The sequence below is a fragment of the Tamandua tetradactyla genome, chromosome 2 (genome assembly GCF_023851605.1).
Source record: "Tamandua tetradactyla isolate mTamTet1 chromosome 2, mTamTet1.pri, whole genome shotgun sequence".
NCBI classification, from domain to species: domain Eukaryota; kingdom Metazoa; phylum Chordata; class Mammalia; order Pilosa; family Myrmecophagidae; genus Tamandua; species Tamandua tetradactyla.
The window spans coordinates 142972204-142995497 of record NC_135328.1 but is presented as its reverse complement, the minus strand read 5'-3'; the positions used below and the strand labels follow the sequence as shown (position 1 = coordinate 142995497).

The following is a 23294-nucleotide window of genomic DNA, read 5'->3' as shown; positions in this document are numbered from 1 at the left end:
CATTAATGTCTCACATACACACGTACCACACTCTCAAGGCAGTTCTCCCAGGATATGATAAAGATCTTGTTATTTGGTATTTGTTAATCTTAATAGATTAAGCAATGTCTGTTTCTTTCAAATGACCTTTAAAACATTCAGAAAACAAAGACACTACTCTGATCTTCGTTTCTTATAAAGGAAAAGTTAACTAACTCAACTAGCAAAAACTTAGTTGCACGGGAGTAGTCAGGAAGGATCAAACAAATACTGTTACTTCTGTTGCAATACAAAATAGAATTAAATATCAGACCCCTGATTTTAAACTGGAACTCATCAAGTTTTAGCTATAACTTCTACTTTATACAAAATCTAGGAATAGATGAATAAATACCACAAATAAGTACCAATGAGTAACAAGCCTGGTCTCTTCATCAAGTCCCCAAAAGGGACCAGAGCTAGTCTGGGACAGGCAAAGTGCAAGGAACAAGGTGCTTAGAAACTGATGGGGAGAGGTCAAAAGGACACAGGAGCTAGCTTGTACGGGGCTTCCACATGCCAAACTTTGAAACATAAGAGCCCTCCTGACAGTTATGGTTTATAACAATATTGAATAAGAAAAATAATCCATGAATTGATAGTGATACTGAAAAAATAAATGGGAAGCAGGGAACACTTCTTTATGGGAAAATAAAGATATAACTCCCAGTGTTCCTTAAAGTCGGTCCCCAGGATTTTAGATTTAGAAAGTCACTATTTACATACAACATTGTAATAACTCATACAGTTGAGGATCAACAAGAAATGCTAAAACCATTAGGTGAAAAGTTGTCAGTTCCTGAGTATCAATCCACAGAATATTTATTAAAATGCAAAAGGAGGGTGGGCTACTGTGGCTTAGCTGGCAGAATTCTCGCCTGCCAGGCCAGAGAGAGCCAGGTTCAATTCCTGGTGCCTGCCCATGCAAAAAAAAAAAAACTTTCCTTGTCCTTTTTTTTTTAAAATCACTATAAAATACATTTGTGACCAACTTTAGAATTTATGAACAAAAAAGAAAAAGTATCATATTAAACACAGGCAAACATTCAAAGAGAAAGAAAAATTCAGACACATGTTATCACACTGTCCAGAGTATTTTAGATTGTGAACACTCTCTTCATGGTATTTTTTTATTTTTATTTTATTTTATCTTTTTTTTCCAGTTGGGCAATACTTTATTGAAAGGCAATCTTCTTTGTACAGGAGCTCACGTACATGGATAGCTGAAATAAGAATATCTATTCCCCGTGACAAACCAAAGCAAATAAACCACATCTGAAAGCAGAAACCAATAAGCTCTCAGCATTGGAGAATGACATCCAGAAGCAAGACAAAAATTTTATAAAAGATATATAATGATTGTCTCCTCGGCAATTGCATCTGTCCAGGTATTTTTTTTTTAAATAAAATATATTATTTTAAGCTAGCTAAAGAAAATACTCTTGAGTAGGATTAGTTCATAAAACAATAAACAGAAAATAAATATATATATATATTTAATAAAATCAAAGAATGAAAGCATGATAGAGGTGAAAAGGATCTTGAGGCCAATGCTCCTTTCGTCCCCAGGCAATCGGCAGCTCTGAGAGTGAGTGCCCTGCCAAGACCAGCCAGGTGAGGAGATGAGCCAAGACTTGAAAACACCTCTCTCAGCTCCCAGTCCAAAGTTCTTCCCACCTTGTTATCCCACATATACCCAGCTCCCTGCCTCTATTACAACATAGGATAGAGCATATGTAAAAATTTAAAACAGCCTAGTCTTAGGGTTACAATTTGACTCTTATGGTGACCTGTGTTCTCTTTGCAAGGGCAGCTTGCCTTCTTAGAGCAAGCCTTCATGGTATTTTTTTAAACAGACATGTATAAACTTGTAATGAGAAGAAAATATATTACTGTCCATTTGTTCCTATTATAACACTGTGAAGAACTTTATTATAGTTAAATCTACCAAGTTCCTTAAATTAAATGCATTTCAATGAACTATGAAAATTTCCCACTTATATAACCATTCTCGGGGCAAACATTTCTAATGTGACACAAAAGTTAACTGTTTTTAAAAGGTATATAATATCTTTGGAAATACATTAAAGAAAGGTCAAATCCCAATAACAAACTATTCTAGCAAATATTTACTAGTAGTGAATAGAATTAAATTTCTAGCCAGCAAGCATGAGATTAAAAACAAACCTTTCTAGAACTAATTAGAAAATTCAGAGACATCCTGCTAAACACAGCAAGAGAAAGCAAGTGTTATACATACCATCCTTCCCCTCATTATTTTTCCCCCAGGCTCCTAAATCTGTTTCAATCTGAAACATTTTTCTGAGATGGCCAAAACGTTTACAGTAAAAAACTAGGGAGACAAATGATGAACAGCTGCCAACTGGCAACACAAAAAGGCTTTTGATAGTTACAGTGTGGCTGAGCTTTATAAGAGTGAAATACAGGCTGAACCCATGAAAAAAATTTTTACATATACACGATCACTGGGAATTCAGAAATCCTTAACTGGTCAACTAGCTTGTAATTTCTTTTGCCCTAAATAATACCGATGGATTAAACAGAACTGTCCTTCAGACAGGTCCCTGCCATCCAGAGGCTGCACAAATCCTGACTCTAGCATCTGCCCACAGAGACCCAGTGGAAGGATGCTTCCTAAAATTAAATATTCCTCCATCTTGCCCGCCAGGCTGCCAAACAGCTCTTGTGGCTCCAGGACAGAGAAAGCCCACAAAAGGACTGAGACTGGCAGGCAAGGCCGTTTATAATGAGGCTCCATCATAAAAATAGACTTTCTGAACTCAGATATTAGAAGTATGGTTCCTGAGCCCAAGTCACGTGGGCTCGCAGGGCTGCTGACTTGGCAAGGAACTGCAAGGAAACCAGCATGCTATTGTCATTTTCCATCTCACTTCCTATTACTCAGTTACATGTTCCCCAGGTTGAAGCCAAAGCAGCAATGCCTGCTGTCCCCTAGTCTACATCCCACCCTCTGCTCTCCTTCAGGGTGCCCTCTTGCATTCCTATGTCCTACTTAAGGCTGGTTCTTTTTCTGTCTCTCCTCCTGCCCACCTTCCCAGATGACCTTAGCCCACAGCAATCTCTACTCCAAGCCCCTGACTCCACCTCCTGGTCAGTCTTCCAAGCTGTGTCCTTTGTCTGACCAGAAATATGGTGTGCCTTTGGAGCATCCCTGGGGCTGCAGTTCTGTTATAAAATCTGATTGCACATTTTTGTCTCTTGGTTCAGCTAAAGTTCCCAAAAGCAGAGGGTTCCAGAGGGCCCAGCGTGCAGTGCAGCCAGACGCCAACCCTGTGGGGCATGGGAACCATAACAGCGCCTGCGGTACCAGGGTATCACCCACCCGCCCCCATCTGCAGGGCCTGACGCAGTAGTTTGCACCATCTGGACCTCAAACCTGCAGCGCTGGGTGTCATGGCCCAGCCTCAGGCCCGGGGCACTGGGTGTCACCTCCGCTGCCACCCGCAGAGGGTGTCACCGCCCCGCCGCCATCTGCGTGGCCTGCAGCCCAGGGTTCCTCCCGCAGCCGCCGAACCGCCTTGCACCTTCCTAACCCTTCCCTGAATGCTTCAGCTCCGGCCGACTGAGTTTTTAAAAGAAAGGGGCGAGGGTGCGGTGGTTCAGCGGTAGAATGTTCCCCTTTCATAAGGGAAACGCGGGTTCGATTCCCGGACAATGCCCCCCCCAAAAAAAAAGAATTAAAAAAAATAATAAATAAAAAAAAGGGGCGGCAGAGCAATGGAAGCCCACACCACATTCGGAGGGCCCCCCAAGGGAACGTTAGCGGCCCCGCGGGAGCCCGCCAGCCATTTCCCCAGGGAACGGCCCCGGGGCGGGGCGGGGTGGGGGCGCTACTCACGGCACAAGTTACTCCACCAGGGCATGGCGCCCGCGGGCCGCCGGGGATAGCTCTACCGAGGCCCGGGAGCCCCAGGCATGCTCTCCCGGCTGCCCCATCGCTGCATGGAGACTGGCGCCGGGCCCGGCCGCGCGCTCCCCGGCACTCTGGGGTCCGCGGCGCGTCACAGAGGGTGGCCTCGGTGGGACCGCGAGGCCCATGCATTTTCCCCCCGCCGGGGAGGCCTATGCATCACCCCAATCCGGGAGGTCCGTCCATCATCCCACTGGGGCGGGAGGTAAGGGTAGGAAGTTGCGGCTGTGGCAGAGGCCCGTCCATTCCCCCCAACAGGGGAAACCCGTTCATTAGCCGGATGAGGATGGGGGACTGCGGGAAAGGCCAGACATCACCCACCAGGGGCCTCTCTACTGACCCAAGCACAAACCAACCCTGGCCAAATGAGTACAAACTCCCGCTAACCATCACAGCTGGTAAGCTTGCCAACTGCTTCTCTTAATTATAAATACTACATCCTTTAGGATGGCATGGCAGCCACCTATGAATGAATTTGGCTTTAAGAGCTTTAACTTCGTGAGTACTAGAACAAGGACTGGTGACAATGGACACAGTCACACTACAAAGCCATCACCTAACGGCATAGAGCTTGAAGGGAAAGGGTTCCACGTCCTCCAACTGGTTAATGGGGGAACAGACTGACTTCAAATGCCTATAGGACTTAGCCAGGGCCAGAGTGTGCGTACTGTGGCATTTCTGGAGGGCCAAAGGCTGGCTGGGGAGTGCACTAAATAGGATCAAAAAGCAAAGATTGTTAATCCCATAACCTGTCAAAGCTAAACAATTCTAAGTTTCCAAAAATCATCATTATTTTTTACAATTCGTAAGTGCCACTTATGACGTGATCAAGTATTTCAACATGTTATTGGCTCCCACCCTTGAATGGGAAAGTTGCTATGTCTTATGTACACAGCAATTCAAATTCTCTTTCAGTGTAAAAAGGAAAGTTTTTCATGGTTGCAGTCATACTTCAAAAAGAAAAGAATACATACACAGTGGTAGTGATTCAAAAGATTTTTTAATTTTTTTTGCAACCATCATATAAAGACTGGATAAGGCAAGAACCAATGGGTTCTAAATAGAAGAGGAGGCTGGTGAGGTGCAAGATATGTTTATATAGTCTTAACGTGACTGTTTATTAATTGTAAGAAAGGGGGGGAAACCTTACTTACACAATGGAGAAACCAGGCAACACCTGAATATCAACCTGTAAGGGACAAGCTGCAAAACCTGAGGGCACATCACAACCTATGCAGTATTCTGGCTGAGAATGCATAATCTCATCAGAAGGAAACATCAGTTAAGCACAAAATAAGGCATGGGACGGGTGATGAGAAAAGTGAAACTTAGGTGGCTGGCATTTCAATATGTCAATGCCTAAGCCTCAGAACACCACAGTGTTTGAGGAGAAAACATTGCCCTGTTGATGCTTTGGCTTTTGTCTTCTCCTAACTCAAAACCATGACCAATAAATTCCTGCTGTTAAACAAAACAAAACAAAAAAAAGTCAGTGTCTAAAAGACAAAGGCCATAGAACTGTTCTACATTAAAGGAGGTTAAAGCTATCCACTCTATCCAAAGCAATATACAGATTCAAAACAATACCAATTTAAATTCCAGTAGCATTCTTTGCAGAAATGGGAGAGCCAATCACAATAATATTTATGACAGGTAAGACACCCCAAATAACCACAATCATCTTGAAAAGGAAGAACAGAGTTGGAGACTCACACTTCCTGATTTTAAAGCATATTACAAAGCTACAGTGATAAAACAGCCTGATATTGGCACAAGAATAGATATACTGACCAGTGAAATTGAACTGAGTTCAGAAAGAAATCCTCACATCTACAGCCAATAGATTTTTGACAAGAGTGCCAAGTTCACTTAAGTGGGGAAAGAATAGTCTCTTCAGCAAATGGTACTAGGAAAATTGGATATCCATAAGCAAAAGAATGCAGATGGATGTCTACCTCACACCATATACAAAAAACAATTCAAAATGGATCAAGGAACTAAATATAAGAACAAAAGCTGTAAAACTCCTAGGAAAAAACATTTGGAAACATTTTTAAGACCTTATATTAGGCAGCGGTTTATACCCAAAGCATGAGCAACAAAATAATAAATAAATGGCACTTCATCCAAATGGAAAAACTTTAGTGCATCAGAGGGCTTCATTATGAAAGTAGAAAGGCAGCCTACAGAATGGGAGAAAATATTATGAAAACTATAAATCTGATAAGCTTTGGATACCCAGAATATATAAAGAAATTCTATAACTCAACAACAAAAAGACAAACGACTCATTTAAAAAATGGGCAAAAGATATGCCCATGATCTTGATGCTTACTTTTTGAAGCTTATGTACATAGCAGAGAAGCTTAGCCTACCTATAAGTATGCCTAAGAGTTACTTCTGGAGGACGTCTTTTGTTATTCAGATGTGGCCTCACTTTCTGTAAACCCAAATCTGCGAGTGAAATCATTGCCCTTCCCCTTACATGGGACATGACATCCAGGGGTGCAAGTCTCCCTGGCGATGTGGGAGATGACTTCCAGGGATGAATTTGTCCCTGGCACCGTGGGATCCACAATCCCATCCCGACCAAGAGGGGGAAAAGAAGTGTAACTAATAAAGTATCAGTGGCAGAGAGAGTTCAAATAGAGTCAAGAGGCTACTCTGGAGGTTGCTCTTATGCAAGGTTCAGTTAGACATTACTACCTGTCCAAACCTGCCAAACTCCAACCAGGAACATTCCACCACATCCTAAAGAACACCTAGGGCAATATTTATGATTCTACAAAGGTTCCATGCACTAACTTCCCAGAAACAACCTCCAGATGGGTCCTTGGACCAGGTAAATTCTGAAACCTTTAGAGGGCCCAGCCTCTCCAGAACATCAGCTAGTTCCATCTTCCTACCCCATATTACTGACAGACCCTTCCAACATGAAAAAAGTTAGACTGGTCACAGCCCAAGCACCCCTAAACAGGGATAGAAAGATCAAAGGTGATGGTGGAGTTATACAGAGAAGATAGGATTTAACAAATGAAAATGACTGATGAATCATTAAATTGATATCTCTTTTAGTCTCCAGTATCTTAGAGCGGCTGTAAGTAAAAACCTAAAATCGTGGCATTGTAACCCATGTCAAATTCTAAAATATGTTCTACAACTAATTGTGGTGCTATGCTTTGAAATTTATTGCTTTTTGGTATACATATTATTTTTCACAAAAAAGAAATTTAAAAAGTTGACTATAGTGATAAAAAAAATTTTTACTCCTTCTAGCCTCCTACATCCTGGAGCAGCTAGAAGGAAAATTCTGAGAGGATCATATGGTAGTCCATGACAAACTCTGGGATCTGTCCTGCAACTACTTGTGAAGAGCACTTTGAAAACTATTGCTTTTTTATTTCTTTGCTTTGTATATATGTTATATTATACAATAAAAAAGTTAAAAAAAAATCCAGATAGATTTTAGATCTAAATATGCAAATGGAAAATAATAAAGCATTTAGAATAATAAGGGAAAAAATGGGCAAAAGACTTGAATAGACATTTCTCCAAAGATGACATACAAATGGCTAATAATAATAACCACATAAAAAGATGCTCAAAGGCACTAGTCATTAGGGAATGCAAATCAAAACCACAATGATTATTTGAGAGATTATCCTGGAGGTCATTCTTATGCATTAAGTAGATATCATCTTGTTATTCAAGATGTAATGAGAGGCTGGAGGAACTGCCTGAAAATGTAGAGCTGTGTTCCAGTAGCCATGTTTCTTGAGGATGAATGAATAATGATATAGCTTTCACAATGTGACTCTGTGATTGTGAAAACCTTGTGTCTGATACTCCTTTTATCTACCTCGTCAACAGACGAGTAGAACATATGGAATAAAAATAAATAATAGGGGGAACAGATGCTAAAATAAATTTAGTTTGAAATGCTAGTGATCAATGAAAGTGAGGGGTGAGGGGTATAGTAGGTAAAATCTTTTCTTTTTTCTTTTCTGTGTTCGTTTTATTTCTTTTTCTCTTGTCTTTTTCTTTTTCTGAATTAATGCAAATGTTCTAAGAAATGATGATATGCAACTAAGTGATGATATTGTGAATTACTGATTATGTATGTTGATGTTTTATTTGGTTTGTTAATTTTTTTAATTAATAAATTAAAAAAAACCACAATGAGATACTACTTCACACACTCTAGAATGCCCATTATTTAAAAAAAACTAAAAATAACAAGTGTTGGAGAGTATATAAAGAACTAAGAGAACTTGTTCATTGTTGGTGGGAATGTAAAATGGTGCAGCCACTGCAGAAGACAGTTTGGCAGCTCCTCAGAAAGTCAAATATAGAATTACCTAACCTGGCAATCCTACCTCTAAATTTGTACCCAAAAGAAATGAAAGCAGGGGATATGAACAGATATTTGTCCACTGATGTTCACAGTAGCATTATTCACAATTGCCAAAAGATGAAAGCAACCCAATTATTCATCCACAGATGAATGGATAAACAAAATGTGGTATATGTCTGTCTATCTATCTCTATCTATCTATATTATCTATACATACATACATACATACATACATAAACAGAGGAGTATTATGCAGCCCTGAAAATGGGTGGAGTTCTGAAACAGGCAATAACATGGATGAACCCTGAAGACATCATGTTGAGTGAAATAAGCCAGACACAAAAGAACAAAATTGCATGCTTTCACACTTTATGAACTAATTATAAAAAACAGACTCAGAGAGTTGGAATCTAGAATATAGGTGACCAGAAGATAGACTGAGGTTAGAAAATGGGGAACTGATGCTTAACTCATAAAGAATTTCTATTTAGAGTGATGGAAAAGGTGTGGAAATGGATGGTGGTGATGGTAGCACATATCGTAAAGGTAATCAACAGCCCTGAACCAGAGAGGTGAATGTGGTTAGAGGGGGAAACTTTAGGATGTATTCATTACTAGAATAAAAATTAAAAGATAAAACATAGGACTGTACAACACAGTAAACCTTGTTGTAGATGACGGACTAGAGTTAACAGTACAAGAATGTGCTTTCATGATTTATCACAAATTACTATCCTAAAACAAGGTATTAATAATAGGGTAGTATACAGGAAGAATACATCTAGTATAAATTATGGTGATCGATAATAGTATGATTTTAATAATCTTTCATCAATGGTAACAAAAGTAACTACTATTTAAAAAACACAATTATTTTTAAATGCTATCATTAATTGTAACAAATATTCCACACCAATGCAAGATGTCGGTGGTGGGGTGGTGTCAGGGAAACGTGTATTTTATGCATGATTATTTCGTAAACCCACAACTTCTCAAATTAAAAAACAAAAAGAATACAATGAAAAAGAAAAATGCATATTTCCTGGTAAGAGACAAGCAAAATATAGAGTAATAAAGTGGGACAAAAACAACATAAAGAGAGGAGACACAGGGATGTGGGAGTCGAGAACATGTATGCTGCTGAAGCTAAGGTGGTATCTTTTCTAATGAGCAGGTTATAGATGTAGGTTGCATAATATAAAACCCAGAAGGTATTTTTTAAACATACAGAAACAGAAATGAGAAAGGGATCAGGCAGATACATCATAAAATATCGATTATATAGTAAAGGAGGTTGCAATAAAGGAAAAGACAGATCAAAAAATAAAGATATGGAGTGCACAGGTGATTCAGTGGTAGAATGCTCATCTTCCATGCAGGAGACCTGTGTTTGATTCCTGGACCATGCACCAAAAAAAAAAATAATAATAATAATAATAATAAAAAATAAAGATACAACATACAAAAACAAAAGGTCAAACTGACTGAAGTACTGCCTTTATAGTAATAACACTGTTAACAGATTAAACTCCCCAACCAAAAGATACAGATGGGCAGAATGGATACAAAAGCATGGTCCAACTCATCTTAGACCCAAAGACAAAAATAGGTTAAAAGTCAAACGTTGGAAAAAGACATTCCATGCATACAGTAATCAAAAATGAGTTGAGGCAGCTATACCGATATCAGACAAAATAGACTTTAAGTGCAGAACTCTTATAAAAGACAAAGAAGGACCCTAAAAATTAATAAAAGGGGCAATCCATCAAGAAGAAATAATCAAAACATTTATGCACCTAACCATAGTGCCCCAAAATACATGAGGCAAAAATATGAAAGAACTCAGTATCTCTTCTACAATGATAGTTGGAGACTTCAATACACTACTCTCATCAATAGATAAAACATATAGTCAGAGAATCAATAAGGAAAACAGAGACCTTGAATATATTATAAATGAACTAGACCTAACAGACATACAGAACATCACCCCCCAAAACAGTGGGATATACATTTTTCTCAAGTGCTTATGGATCATTCTCCTGGATAGACCACATGTTGGGTCACAAAACAAGTCTCAATAAATTAAAAAAGGCTGAAATTGTACAAAGCATTTTTCTCTGATCATTAATGAAGTGAAGCTGGAAGTCAATAACAGGCAGGAAACTGGAAAATCCACAAATATATGGAAGTTAAATAGCACCCTCTTAAAAAATCAGTGGGTCAAATTAGAAACTTCAAGGGGAATCAGTAAGTATCTTGAGGTGAAAGAAAATAAGAAGAAAACTACAAGAAATTGTTAAAAAGAAATCACAGAAGACCTAAATAGATGGAAGGGCATACCGTTCATGGATTAGAAGACTAAATATAGTTAAGATGTCAATTCTATACAGATTCAATGCAATCCCAATTAAAATCCCAACAACTTACTTTTCAGAAATAGAAAGAAATAAAAAGACAACACAACACAACTTATGGGATGCAGGACTGGCGCTTCCCAGGCTGCACAGCTGAACTGGCTAGGAACTCGAGGTGACCAAAGCCACATAATGTCAATAACTTGCTCATCCGTCCATGCTAAAAGGATGGCGGGGGAGGTGATCGGAACAGCAATGCCAAAAACTGCTGAAGTGGGTCAGTGGCTGAGAGATTCCAAACAGAGATGAGAGGTTATCCTGGAGGTTATTCTTATGCATTATATAGATATCCCTTTTTAGTTTATGGTGTATTGGAGTGGCTGGAGGGAAGTACCTGAAACTGCTGAGTTGTCTTCTAGTAACCTGGATTCTGAAGATGATGTATAAAGATATAACTTTTACAATGTGACTGTGTGATTGTGAAAACCTTGTCTGATGGTCCTTTTACCCAGGGTATGGACAGATGAATTTAAAAAAAATTGGATAAAAATAAATAAATAGGGGGATAAGGGGTAAAATAAATTGGATAGATGAAAATACTAGTGGTCAATGAGAGGGAGGGGTAACGGGTATGGTATGCGTGAGTTTTTTCTTTTTATTTCTTTTTCTGGAGTGATGCAAATATTCTAAAAAAATGATCATGGTGATGAATATACAACTATATGATGATATTGTGAGCCACTGATTGTACACCATGTATGGACTGTATGTGTGTTTGTGTGGAGATTTGTCAATAAAAATATTTTGTTAAAAAGATGCCAGTTCTACCTAAAAGGATTTACAGATTCAACGCAATACCAATCCAAATTCCAACAGTCTACTTTGCAGAAATGAAAAAGCCAATTATCAAATGTATTTGGAAGGAATACACCCCCTGTGTCCACGGAGAGGGGCTGAGGTGACTGAGCTCCGACCGGAGGCACCGGGATGTCCAAGATGTTGGCTTCCTGAGTCCAGGCCATCGTCCTGGCTGTGAGCAAAAGGAACCTGCAGCCCACCTGGGCCACCCTCACCCTGACACCTTCAGCAGCAAACAAGATAAAGCAGCTTCTTAAAGAGATGCCTGAACATGTAGGTGTGACTGCTGGCGGCCGAACCAGGAGTGGTAGTGGCCTTTCTTGTATTCTAGATTATACGAAGACAAAAGGAGATACTGATGAAGAAGCTGTTCAAGACGGAGTCAGAGTGTCACTGAAAAGAAAGCACAACTAACACTGTTAGGAACAGAAATAGATTATGGAGAAGACCACTTATCCAGCGAATTTATGTTCAATAACCCAAACATCAAAGGAACCTGCGGTTGTGGAGAAAGTTTTCATATTTGACACCCCAGGACCCCTCTGTCAGCTGTAGGCTTCAGGGACGCTCCTGGAAGATTTGGGGCTTGCTAAAGAAATAATGCAACTGTCACGTTGTCAAGGTTTCTAATGTACGGCTGCCTTGTGAGAAAACAAAAGAATTTTGAAAACGAGGCCAGTGTGCTGAATTCTAGAAGTGATATTTATATTCTTTTTAGAAGATGAAAAATGAAAAGACATTACTCTCTTTGGATCATTTTTCTGTTCTGTAAAGAAAGAGAAAAATCCTACCCTATGCTAACTCTCTCGCATCCTTTCTGTTAGAACCTGTTTCACCGAAGCTGTCTTCATTGAAGAACCTGTTTCAATGAAGGAGTTCAGGTAGATCGCTGTTAAATGGCTTGCATTGTCCAACTCCCTCGGCATTTTACCAAACAGACTGCTGGCTCCTGAAATTCAGCGGCAAGAAATCCTGGCTGCTTATTGTAATGTGGAAGTGCACTGCTTTTCTGCCCAAATTTGTCATGTCCTTTTTATAGTTTAATTAAAAAAGGACATTGCTGAATGCCTCATTCGCCTGCCCTTTAACGGTACCAGCCATTAGATGAAAGTTTGGGGCAACAATTTCCTGGAACTGAATGATGGTACAAAAGATAGAAAATACTCCACTACTTTGTTTCTTAATCTATTTCTTTTACTACTCTAAGTGTCTGCTCAAAATGGAGTCTGGAGCTCACTTAGGTTCTTTTGGTTGTAAGATCTCTTCAAAGCCACCTAGCCCACTCTCCACTCAGTTCTATAACTAAGTGAGCAGAACCCCAAGGAAACTAAAAACTTGTCCACCTCAAGTCAGGGCAGCGCCAGGAGTCAACCTCAGGTCTCCTGTCACCATAAGTGACACATTTCTGGTGTTTTAGGCACTCAGAAAAGTTAAATGGCAATCTGGCTTCTCTGTCTGATTAATGTTTTGATTAAATGTTTTAGTAATTTGATGGAGATCATGAAAATTTGTGTGTGTGTGTGTGAATGGTAAGAATCTTATTTTAAAACCCATTTATGTCAGCAGTCAGAATTCTCGCCTACTGTGCTGGAGACCTAGGTTCGATTCCCAGTCCCTGCCCACGCAAAAAAAAAAAAAAAAAAGATTTATGTGAATTATCATCTTGTTTCTTCTATGAAATCAATGAACAATGGTTTACACTAAGCAGGGAAGATACCATGGCAGTCCAGAATTATTCTTTTAAAATGTAGTAGTAATTGTGAAGCAGAACTTGGGGTCTTTTCTTAAAATTTCCATGTGTTTCACTTTCTGGGTCTTAAATCCAATTGCTAAAATTTTAAATGTAACATTTTAATCTAAAATTTTGTCATCAAATTTTATTTCACAGTGTTCATTTTGTCATTTAGCCATTGATTTTCCTGGGTTTGACATAGTAAGTGGCAAATATGCATTTTTTGAAAGCTAATTCTCATGAATTGAAGTAGCACTCAAGTTTCTTTATTTGTCATAGTCACTAAAGTACCTGGTACAAAATGCACCAAACTTAGAACAAGCAGCTTTCTGTAAATGCTCATGATATATCGTACCATTAATGTAATTTTTAATCCACTTATGATTTGTGCAATATTGTATGTGTGTAGAGAATGAATTGTAAATAAAAACTTTTTGGCTTCTTTGTAATCATTAAAAAAAAATTATTTGGAGTGGTAAGGGGCCCTGAATAGCCAAAAATATCTTGAAAAAGAAGATCAAAGTTGGAAGACTCACATTTCCCAGCTTTAAAGCATGTTACAAAGCTACAGTGCTCAAAACATCATGGAACTGGCATAAGGATAAATATAATGACCAATGGAATAGATTTCAGAGTTCAGAAACAGATCCTCACATCTATGGCCAATTGACTTTTTGTGTGTGTGTGCTGTACGACGGGGTCACATTTCATTATTTTTCCATGTGAGTATCCCGTTATTGCAGCACCATTTGTGGAATTTTTGTTTGCTTGGTTGGTTTTTGTTTGTTTTACTTTTTGTTTTTTGGGAAGTGCATGGACCAGAGATCAAACCTGGGTCTCCCACATGGCAGGCAAGAATTCTACCACTGAACTACCCCTGTACCCCCACAATTGACTTTTGACAAATGTGCTGGTTTGAAGCTATTATGTACCCCAGAAAAGCTATGTCCTTTAATCCTCATTCAATATTGCTGGATAGGATCTTTCTGATTGTTTCCACAGAAGTATGACCCACCCAACTGTGGGTGGTAACTTTTAATTCAATGGTTTCCATGGAGATATGTCTCCACCCATTGAAGGTGGGACTGCTTACTGGAGTCCTTTAAGAGGGAACCATTTTGGAAAAAGCTTTAGAGCTACCAGAACCCATAGAGCCAACAGAACAGAGCGAGCCCAGGGAAAGACATTAAAGAGGCCTAGAGAGAAAGCTAGCAGATGTCTCCATGTGCCTTTCCAGCTGAGAGAGAAACCCTGAATGTCATCGGTTTTCTTGAACCAAGGCATCTTTCCTTGGAAGCCTTAATTTGGACAAGCCTATAAAGGCTTGTTTTAACTTGGATATTTCATGGCCTTAGTACTTGAAACTTGCAATATAACAAATTCCCCTTTTTAAAAGCCATTCTGTTTCAGGTGTATTGCATTCTGGTAATATTTAAGAAACTAATACAACAAGACTGCCAAGTCCCCTCAACTGGGACAGAATAGTCTCTTCAGCAAAAGGTGGTGGGAGAGCTGAATATGCATATGCAAAAGAACGAAAGAGGGCCCCTATCTCACTGGTGGGATACAAAAATTAACTCAAAATGGATCAAAGACCTAAATATAAGAACCAGGTGTTCTAGTTTGCTAGCTGCCGGAATGCAACACACCAGAGACGGATTGGCTTTTAAGAAAAGGGGATTTATTTTGTTGGTTCTTCAGAGGAAAGGCAGCTAACTTTCCACTGAGGTTCTTTCTTACGTGGAAGGCACAAGATGGTCTCTGCTGGTCTTCTCTCCAGGCCCCTGGGTTCCAACAACTTTCCCCAGGGTGACTTCTTTCTGCATCTCCAAAGGCCTGGGCTGAGCTGCGAGTGCTGAGATGAGGAATGCTGAGCTGCTTAGCAGTGCTACATTGCAATCTCTCATTTAAGCACCAGCCAATTAAATCAAACGTCACTCATTGCAGCAGACACGCCTCCTAGCTGACTGCAGATGTAATTGGCAACAGATGAGGTTTACGTACCGTTGGCTTATGTCCGCAGCAACAAGACTAGGTATGCTCACCTGGCCAAGTTGACAACTGAATCTAACTAACACACCAGGACTATAAAACCCCTAGAGAAAAATGTAGGGAAGATTCTTCAGGATCTTAGGTTAGACAATGTTTCCTTAGACTTGACACCCAAAGCACAAATAATGAAAGAAGCATAAAAACTTTTGTGCATCAAAACACTTTGTTATGAAAATAAAACAACAACCTACTCAATGAGAGAAAATATCTGGAAGCCACATACCTGATAAGGATTTAATATCCATAATATATATTGTCATTTGTATTTTAAAAAAAAAGTTAACAGGAATGCAGTGTGCTCATTCTCCCTTAGTAGCAAATCCCACTGTAAACAAAGCTGCTGTCTTACTGTCCTTTGTATATAATTCCTGTTACCTAGAGAAAATAATATTCCGAATATATAGAGAAACCCTATAACTCAGCAATAAAAGACAAACGAGGATATACAAATGACTAAAAAGCACATGAAAAGATGCTCATTATCATTAGCCATTAGGAAAATGCAGATCAAAAACAAGATACCATTTTATACTCAGTGGAATGACTAACTATTAAAAAAAAAAACATGTATCTGCATACCAACGTTCATAGCGGCATTATTCACAATTACCAAATGGTGGAAGCAACCTAAGCATCCATCAACCGATGAATGGATAAACAAAATATCATTATGTTATATAGTACATGTTATAACGTACCCTTGATCCCCAGAACCATTATTTTTAGTTAATTCCAAAAGTAACCCATAGAAATTATAGATTTTAAAATATAGATAATGGGTGGAGGGACTCATCCATAATGACCATGTCTAGAGAATAATCACTATTAATTTGCTTTATTCCGGATAAATTATTCAATACCTTCAAACTATGGCCTAATGGCTGCAAAATCTATTTTTACATTCCCCCGAATGTTAGACAGTTTACTTTACTTTCAACTTTTCACTATCACACTGGGCCACGAACATTCGCAGGTTGTCAAATTCCTCAACAACAACTTTCAACAGAAGAGGGCAGTATTGAACAGCTTTCAGCTCTGCCAAACCAGAAGGCTCGGGTTTTCTGGACCTTCAGAATCAAAACACACTGCAGAAATCCACCAGCACACAAAGTCTAGATGCACTTTCAAATTCTGTAAAGTTGAATGTCATATTGCAGCCTGTTTGTACCTCTTTGACTTCTAAAATAAACTTCTCAAGAGAAAAAAGTCTTGAGCTACCTTCCTGATCTTCTCCATTTTTCTTTATTTGCAAAAGTTAAGGACTTAGCCTAGATCCTTTTAACCCATTCTGGACCAAGTACAGGTCAAAGGAGACTGCAGCCCTTCTTTCTGTGTTCACCTCCCCTTCCTCTCTTTCTCCCACCCAACTTTCTTCAGCACACCCAAATCAGACCACATTTCCCAGGGTCAAGAGAATCACAATTTCCATCCACATTCTAGCCTGCGGCTAGCAGGACCATTTTACAAGGTGTTCTCTGTGCGCCGTCCACACTTACGATTAGACAAAGCTGGTTTTGGTGAGGACCCTGGGAGGCTGTTAAACACCTATGAAGGATGTGGGGGACAGGAGAGAGAGGATCCACCCAGTAGGTTTGGCTGCTGGGAGCTGGGAGGTAGGTGATTAAGTACACAGGTGTGAAATAATGATAATGATGAAGAAGGCTTTCCGAAAGATAGCCCCATGGTCAACTGTTTCGCCTTTGCAAAATAGAACCCATTCACAACTACACTTAGAAACTTTCAATTCCTTCATTTCCATTTAAAAGACTTCAAAACTTTCTCTGCTACAATTTTTGACACATCAGCTCCCAACAGAATTATTATCTGCCTTGGATTTGTCAAATCGGTAAGAAGAGACAAATCAGTTCAAAACCTTGATTATCTAAGCAACACCAGTTTGGGGATTCACTTTCATGATATTCAAAAGGCCCTTCCACAGAAGCGACTAGTTCTTAGAGTGGGCCCTTCTGATAACGTGTTAATTATCACTCATCCAGTACTTTGCATTATCCAACCATTTCAAAGAACACTGCTATTATACCATCGAGTCCAAACAATTCAAACTTATTCTCTCATCTAGGGGGCAAGTGGACACGCCATCATCTTTGCTAGGTCTCAAAGATGGTCAGAGCAGTTGGGAAAGGAGATAGGTCAGGATGACAACTGGAAAAGCCTTCAGGCTGCAGACTTGGCAGTTCCTTCCCTCTTCATCTGCTGTCCTTTGAGTCACAGGTTGGTACTTAGAGTGTGGGAGAAAGCCTGGGATACTTCCACAATCCCACCTGCACTACCCAAAGCACAGTCTGTGTGGTACATGCTTTGCGTGGACATGTTTTCCACATCAACCTTTAGTGCAAGCAAGATCACAAGTTTTGCTTTTTAAAAGACCATTAGCACAGAGACCAATTAATGCTATTACCTTTTTCTGGGCAGAGACTCTATAATGGTATGCTTATGTGAAAGAATGGCAATATGCTAAAAACACTAAGTGGGAAAGAAAAAAGTGATTTTTGAAATGAGCTAGAAAGAAGCTGTTCCAGTTTGCTAACGGCCGGAATGCAAAACTCCAGAAACAGAATGGCTTTTAAAAAGGGAAATTTAATAAATTGCTAGTTTACAGTTCTGAGGCTGAGAAAATGATGTCCCAATTAAAACAAGTCTATAGAAATGTCCAATCCAAGGTATCCAGGGAAAGATACCTTAGTTCAAGAAGGCCGATGAAGTTCAGGGTTTCTCTCTCAAGGGAGAAGGCACATGGCGAACACAGTCAGGGCTTCTCTCTCAGCTGGAAGGGCACATGGTGAACACAGTGTCATTTGCTAGCTTTCTCTCCTGGCTTCCTGTTTCATGAAGCTCCCCGGGAGGCATTTTCTTTCTTCATCTCCAAAAGTTGCTGGCTGGTGGACTCTCTGCTTTGTGGTGCTGTAGCATTCTCTGCTCTCTCCAAATCTCTAGCTTTCTCCAAAATGTTTCCTCTTTTTTATAGGATTCCCATAAACTAATCAAGACCCACCTGAATGGGTGGAGATACATCTCCACCTAATCCATTTTAACAACTGCTCTTGATTGAGTCACATTTCCAGAGAGATGATCTGATTGCAGTTTCAAACACACAGTGCTGAATAGGGATTATCAGAAACGGCTGCCTTTACAAAGTGGGATTAGGATTAAAACATGGCTTTTCTAGAGTACATACATCCTTTCAAACCAGCAGCGGAGCTTTCATTCACTAAACTTTCTGACATACTCTAGAAGAAGGGGTCCTTAGCATGGGCATATATTTTATAACATGCAGGAGGGATTAAAGCTGGACATGGAAAAAGCAGCAACATTCAGGAAGAAGAGATAAATAGAAGTTGTCCTATTATCACAGCCAAGGTTCTTGGTAATTTCCTGGATCTTATGTTTTTCAAAGACAAATGAAAGGTATCCTCATATTAAGCATTTAGAAAGTGAAAAGGAGAAGAAAAATGACATCCAGTAATAGATATTTCCTGGAGCAAAGTTCTCTCACTGAATTTTCATTTTTAAAAGTATAAACTACCTTCAATTGTAACATTATAGAAGCACATGTAACATTCCATAATAATAATTTCCTATGAAAAAAATGTCCTATGTGTTTTTGTTTTTTGTTTTTTTATATATTTTTTGTATTTTTTTATTTTTATTTTTTTCTCTATATTATCATTTTATTTCTTTTTCTGTTGTCTTGCTATTTCTTTTTCTAAATCGATGCAAATGGACTAAGAAATGATGATCATACATCTATGTGATGATATTAAGAATTCCTATGTGTTTTTAAAAATATTTTAAATAGCTTTGCCTAGCAAGCCCTCTCAAGGTTAAAAAACACCATGTAATACTAATGAGGTCAAATAAACTTGAAAATGTATGAAAAGTTGCATCTTTATTGATGCAGTAAGACAGCAAACCATGAAATCGTTTCACATATAGAAACCCCACTTTGAGAAAGAAATGTTAAAAGTTTTTCATATTTAGGTGTTATCTCCCTCTAATATATTTATGCCTAGACAAGTATTCTTTTAATCCCAATTTATAAAATGGGTCACAAGAGATCTATGAAGTGTATATGAAAACATACATTTCTCTTGCGAAAATATTTCTAATGTCTCCACCCTCCAAATTGCAAAGGCCCAGGATCCCACACTGAAGCCGCTGGATACTGCTTTCTGCACGGACCCTGCCCCTAATTCCTCATGATCCAATAATCCGTTGTTTCCAAAAGCAACAGGATGCCCTTTCTTTTTTCACTTTCAAATACTTAAGAGATTAAGAGACCAAAGTACAACTTCTTTTCTTTTAGTTTACCCAAAGGAGGGAAACGCTTGAGGAACATGTCATACTACATATTACAAAATGTTAATACTTTCATCCCAAGCTGGGTTATTGATTTCTGTGACACAACGACTGTCATTTTCATCACAGAACAAGAAGGGCGATAACTGCAAAAGCGACAACCGTGATGGTTTTGTGTTTTAGCCTATTTGTTGCTCTGCCCTCCCCAGGCACAGAGGACCTGCCTACAACCCAGAGCTGTGACATCTGGGCCTCGTTAACTTTTCCCCATAATCTGGAGCACTGTCTTGGAATTTCTCCAGGAATTCTTTGCATTCTAAATCCATCCTCCATCCTTCTGTCCTACACGCCCAACTCCCCTTGTTCTAAAACTCTGGAACCATAAAACCTCCAAGGGGAGAAGTATTAACTGGGGTGAAAACTCAAAAAGAAGCGAAACCCCGGAAAGAGCATGGAGACACCCGTCACTGTCCTGAGGTCTTGATGGTGATATTTAATGACCCCAAGTATATCTGAGTAGGAGTGCAAAAATATGGAGGGCACCACTAAACAAATGTCAGTATCTTTTACACAACGAGAAAGAGGTCTTTCAGAAAGCATTACACAGTTATGCTCTTTACTAGCTGTGAAACCTTGCATAAACCACCTAATCCTGAGAAACTTGGTTTTCATAATAAAATGCAAACAGTTTTTGTAGGATTATTGTGAGGAAGAAATGGTAACATCCACCAAGTACTTTTTGCTTTCAGTACCCGACAGTCTACTCTCGATAAATGGTAGTTATTAAATATCCTTATAAATCTTTCCAAAGGAATGTGTCAAGAGAGGCTCTTCTGAACCTTGATTTTATTATAAAATAACTTTTCTAGCAGTTGCAAGGGATCAATTTCTTATCTCACAAGTCACTTGACAACTAATCCACCTCCATGGCAGTAAGAAGCAGCCATGAGCAAGGATATATATATATATATTTAATCTCATAAATGATTTACATTTGGAAGGAAATTATAAATAATCCAGAACTTGCATGTATGGTGCCAGATTCTTTCTCCTACAGTTTACTTTAGAGATAAAAAATGTTACCCTCATTTCTCATGACTCTACAATTTGCAAAGTATTGACATCACCCAGTTCAACTCAGTAACATGTCAGGTGAGGAAGATAGAAAAGATATTTTTCTAACTTAAAAATTTTTCCCTCCACCACCAGCCCCACATACCATTTGGATGTGATTGGGGGAGGGAACCTCTTTCATCATGTCAAATCATATATTTTCTGGTTTCTAAGAGAAGTTATTGCTAGCATGATATGAGGGAGAGACCTCAGAGAAAGCAACAGCATGTAAAGTTGACTAATCATTTCACAGTTCACCTTTTCGGCTGCACTGATTTTGGTGGTGTGTGTGCACTGGGGAAGGAAGAATGCTTCGTATTAAGTGACAACTTTTCCTTACTTCAAAAATGAAAACTCATTCCTAGGCAGTTCCTACAAAAAAATGTCCTCACTCCTGTTTCCTTCCGATTAACTGTGAAATATAATTTTCTTCCACATTATTTAAATGAGTAATCCCTAAAATGCAAGAGAATTTTGAAACTGAACTAACCCTTAATGCTAATTTTAAAAGTCATCATTGCTTTTCAAGGTTCTGACCAACTTTTAAAGACCACTGATTTGTAAATATTCCTTATCAAGATAACTAGCAGAGGGGAAAAAAAAACCTGACAGCTGAAATCCCTTTTTATTTTTCATTTCCTCTACTATGAAATGTTTTATTTGCTGTTAAATTTGGGAGGTTAAGATTTTCTGTGCACTTCCTTATTACTTGAAAAAAAGTGTAAAAGTTTGCCACATCCTCCATCCCCACGCTGGAATAAAAATAAAATTCAGAAAGCAATAGACCAAATTACCTGAAGTTCCCTTAAAAATTAGGCAATCCCTCCAACTGTGGACGTTCATTTATTATTCCTTTGGGAATATCTGAACCCCCCTTTCAAGCCCCCCTCTCAAGCACTACAAATTTATAAATCCTTAATTACTGCTACAAGTAAAAGACTCACCTTTCTTTCCCACAAGAAATTCAGCATGTGATAAGCTGAATAGTGAATATCAAACCTCAAGGGTACACGCAAAAAAGTATGCAGAAAACAGATATGATCCTAAAGACTCCAACCCCAGCTGTGACAAACCACAGCCCAGGCTCAGGATGGGCTAGACATTTGTTTATTTCATTCACAGGCAAATTAATGATCCGGAAAAGATAGTGAATTTTGTGTGTTTTTAATTTTTAAATTTTTTATATTATACTTAATAATAGTTTCTGGGTATCATGTAAATTATCATCTGGGTAAATGGTAAAACAGCTGATTAAGTTAATGTGGAGAAGAAATTTGAAGGAAATCCCAAAGTAAACAAGCTAATCTCTAGGAAGTGAGAGATATTTTTAGTTTCGCTAAACTTTCACATTCATTTAAAATTCCATAGGAAGACAAGGCTTTGCAGAAGTAGTTATACAGAGAAAATGTTCTAGAAATTCTATTCAGCACTTAAAAAAAGAAAAAGGGATTTGGCAAGCAGTGGTTTCAAATATTCAAATAAAAGTTGTTCTTTAAAATCTAATTTAGTAAATGAAATTTAATTGAAAGACCAAAGGCTCTTAAGGTGTCAGACTACAAATGATATCCAATTAACAAACACCAAGTTAGAGGGGTTATAGGTACTTTCTAAAAGTTTGATATATGTTAACTTATCTGCTAGGGGTTGAAATGAAATAGTATGAGTCTACTTACAGTCAGTTTCCTAGAAAGCAAGCTTAAGAAACGTACACATTGACTATTCACTGCCCAAATGATGTTTCCTTCCGGCCACCGATTTTATAGCATTTATGCCTTTGTTACAACCACCATTTACACATGAGCTAAAAGTGCACCGACATCGCCAAGTGCTTTTATTGAAAGTTCCTAGCAAGCAAGCCAAAATGCCAAACCCTGGCAATTTCTCAAAAATAGGGATTCATTTCGTGCATAACAGCAAGTCATTCCACTTTCACGACCTTTTCCAAATGCACACAAATCTAGCATACAGCTGGCTGCTGCTGTTTCCCTGCCCCCACCCTTACCCTGTGACCCACTCCCCAAAGCGGATGGGTAAAACAGATTAATAAAATACACTAAATCTCCCATAACTCACTAAATCTCCGGACGATTCCTACATAAGCAAAAATAGAAAAAGCTGGGTCTGAGTTCTTGCTGAGCTGATTTAAAAAAAAAAAGTGCAGTACTCGAAGAGAACTGGTGTCTTTGGCGTTCCCACGCCCCACCCGTGGCCCCCCACCCAAACGCAGATGCCCGCCTCCCGGGGCCGACCCAGAGCTGTCCTTACCCGTGATGGTGATGGTCCCCCGCATTTTTTAAGAGCGCGTCTCCAAGGGGCTCGACCCGAAAGAACCAAGCCGTAAGCCCCCTCAGCAGACGAGGTGGCGGGGAGGGGTGTGTGTGTGTGTGTGTGTGTGTGTGTGTGTGTGTGGAAGCTCCCCTCCTCGAGAGCTGCGGCTAGAAGACGCCCGGGGCTGCCTCTCACCAGCTAATTATAGGAGGACCCCCGCCCTGCCGTGGCCCCTCCCTCGCGGCATTGCGGGGCGCCGCCCAGGGAAGCCCC

At 39.3% G+C, this 23294-nt stretch overlaps 1 protein-coding gene and 1 pseudogene across 3 annotated transcripts in view; one reads left to right on the top strand and one right to left on the bottom strand.

The window, feature by feature from the left end:
* AKAP12 (A-kinase anchoring protein 12) overlaps positions 1 to 23294 on the bottom strand; it is a 122948-nt gene that overhangs the window by 6836 nt on the left and 92818 nt on the right. The window contains exon 1 of one of the 3 annotated variants that reach the window (XM_077149273.1): positions 23019 to 23136. The exons of 1 other annotated variant lie outside the window; for it this stretch is intronic. In XM_077149273.1, the coding sequence (XP_077005388.1) occupies positions 23019 to 23043 (25 nt within the window). In that variant the 5' untranslated portion in view covers positions 23044 to 23136. Of the gene's footprint in view, positions 1 to 3898; positions 4033 to 23018; positions 23137 to 23294 lie in introns of those variants that run through there. One more of the 3 variants, XM_077149272.1, reaches the window with a different exon arrangement.
* Positions 11678 to 12213, top strand: LOC143674024 (iron-sulfur cluster assembly 1 homolog, mitochondrial pseudogene; annotated as a pseudogene).